The following is a 2,902-nucleotide window of genomic DNA, read 5'->3' on the forward strand; positions in this document are numbered from 1 at the left end:
TTCACATTCTGTAGATCTATCGCGTCCCTTCTTGCCCATTTTAGACCGCGGACACTGCATAAGCCCCTGAATATCTGCTTTTAACCCGAAACAGAGGAACCGCTCTTCATAAATATCCCCTGCAGACATCCAGGATTGGAAGACCAAAAGAAAAAAAAAAAAAAAAAAAAAAAAAAAAAAAATATATATATATATATATATATATATATATATATATATATGTTATTTTTTCTTTTTTTATATTTCTTTCAGCTGGTGATATATCTCTTCCTTGAGTGATCTTCCCATGTTCTATAAAAGCAGAGTAGAGTAGAGAGAGAGAGAGAGAGAGAGAGAGTATCTTTCCCACGAATGAGATGAACAAAAAAGTCTTTGATTTCACTATTTGATTTGGTTTTTGTGTTCCAGTGTCCCTGTGTCTTTCTTTTAAATGCGTAAGGAAAAAAGAGTCAAAAGAAAAAAAAAAAGAATCATTTGATCTTGGCCGGCTTTATTTCCTTGACTTGCATATGCAACGTCTTGTGGACGGCCAGAGTCCGTGATTGGCAGAATCCCTTGCCGCACTCCTGACATTTGAAGGGCTTCTCTTTGGAATGTATGTACCTGGACGGAAGGAAGGAAGAAACAAAAAGGGTTTCAATTTAGCATTAGTATCGTATAGATTTAGTATAACCACACCCAACCTATCTTCCAAAACCTTCACCCCAAACTACATGTTTGCACTCACGTCCGGCGTACTATAGCATAAGGACTCAAAACAAAACTGCATAGATAATTTTGCCCTCACAGTGCATTGTCTACTGTAGCCACAGACTTGTCCTTCAGCACTCACTCATATTTTCACACACCTTGTACGACACCCGGTGCAACGTCGCGCTAACGGTGGACACACTCCACCAAATTCCATAGTGCAACTCACGCAATCCCTGAAAACCCCACAGAATAGCAGCTGGGTGTAATTGTGTAAGTGCTACGCTTCATTACTTCAACTGGCTTCGAGAGCAGAGCGCCGAAGCCAGGCGGCGGTACGAAGGTAGGTGTGTCTGTGTAGCGTTCACACTTCACACTCACGGTTCAGCGACTAAACGGGATACATTAAAGGATGATTAATGAACCAGGTAACTGTATTGCCTGCACCTATCTAGGTGTCCCAACTTCTATTAATAGATTTCTGCTGGATCGCATTATGTATCAATAGTAGTTACAGTCAAAAAAAAGCTTTTTTTACATTGTTTTCAACACTTCACGTTTGCTTGACTGTGTCAAAGTGCCTGGACCTCTGAGATGTCAAAGTAATTGTGGTCAAAAGGTAAAAATACAACACATTTCCACTGTCATTCACACTGGTATTACTGCAACTCAATAAAATAACATATTTTTAAAGGACAATGATGATGAACAGCGATACACTGCGTGGCACTGCAAGGGCTGTTCATCAATACAGTCAGTCCAATTCCCTCTTTCCAGCGAAAGTTTTTTACGGTTAGATTAAACAGTTCGTGGAATTCAATCTTTTTGTTTATATTTTCAATTAAAACAAGCACTTTGCTATTTAAAAAAGTGTTGTTTAGGAGCCAGTTTCGAAGTCAAGGTATCTGTACCGGTATCGCTATGAGAAACATTTCAAGAATGGCCATCCCTGGATGTTGCTACAAGTCGTATTGGATTTTTGACACAGGTGATGAGCGTTCATGTTCTCACCGGTGGTCTCGCAGGTGGTCCTGCCGTCTGAAGGCCTTGTGGCAGATGTCACAGGTGTACGGCCTCTCATCCGTGTGCGTCCGCTCGTGGATCAGCAGGTTGTAGGACTTGGTGAAGTGGCGTCCGCAGAACTTGCACACAAACTCCTTCTTGGTCTTGGATGGCAGCCGGCCACGTGTGGGCTTGCGCTCCGGTGATGACAGCTTGGCTACGTCCAGCAGGCATCCCAAGCTGGCAGCAGCCAGGTGGTGCGAGGGTGGGGCTGGCCCTGCTGATGTGACCGATGTGGCTGATGAGGCTGCAACGGCTGCGGCAGCCGCTGTCCCCGCCACACTCAAGTCCTCCGCCTTCAGCGGATCCTCCTGGGTGGCCGCGGTGGCCAAGTTGGCAAAGTCAAAGCGAGGCTTGCTCTTGGATAGGTCGTGCTTGGGCTGGAGGAGGTGGGGGAAGATGGGGATGGAGGCCATGGCAGAGAAGTGGGCAGGCAGCTTGGAGATGGTGCAGCGTGGCAGGGCCATGGGCGGGTAGCCCAGTGTCCACTGGTGGAGGTGGATGGCGTGCAGGGCACTGAAGCTGTAGATGCCAGGGAAGTGGTCGGAGGGCAGCTGGAGACCTGTGGAGCTCTGGAGCAGCGAGTAGTTGGCCAGCTGGAGCGAGGGGTGGAGAGGCACAGGGGCCGGGAGAGTCTTGCTGCCCATGGCTGCCGCAGTCGCCCTGGGGTTCCTTAGAGAACGAGAAAGAGAAGAAAGTTACGTTTTAGCAATGCACGAGGCGGCGGGTGATTTGCTTTTGAATGGCATTTGGTCCAATTTTCGTCCACTGAGCCGAGCAACTATCTGAATTCCAAAATTTTGGTTTAAAGTAGTTGAACTGTGTTTGACTGGCATTGAGGTAGAACATAGACATAGACTCGGAATCAGAATAATGTTATATAGGCCAAGTATGCTCACACATGCGCAATTTGGAATTTGACTCCAGTTGTTGATGACTCGATTTTCGCGCTAATACAAACATACAGCAAATAAATATTACAGCACTAAAGCAATTTCTAAATGGGGACGCACACAGGCATACATGCAGTACACACACAAACTTCTTCCCCTGTTGAGTTCTTTAGTGCCTGTCTAACCCTCGTTGCTCCCCACACACACACACACACATCTATACACACTGACACACACACTTCTATCCGAAGCCAATA

General features: G+C 46.0%; 1 protein-coding gene across 1 annotated transcript; it reads right to left on the minus strand.

Moving 5' to 3' along the window:
- Positions 1 to 319: 319 nt before the first annotated feature.
- Positions 320 to 2,414, minus strand: osr1 (odd-skipped related transcription factor 1). Its single transcript, XM_080012795.1, has 2 exons — positions 1,702 to 2,414; positions 320 to 603 (listed from the first exon to the last, which is right to left on the minus strand). The coding sequence occupies exons 1-2, from the start codon at positions 2,397 to 2,399 to the stop codon at positions 471 to 473; spliced, it is 831 nt and encodes a 276-aa protein (XP_079868921.1). The 5' UTR covers positions 2,400 to 2,414; the 3' UTR covers positions 320 to 470.
- Positions 2,415 to 2,902: the final 488 nt, after the last annotated feature.

The sequence above is a fragment of the Zeus faber genome (genome assembly GCF_960531495.2).
Source record: "Zeus faber genome assembly, chromosome: 13".
NCBI lineage: Eukaryota > Metazoa > Chordata > Actinopteri > Zeiformes > Zeidae > Zeus > Zeus faber.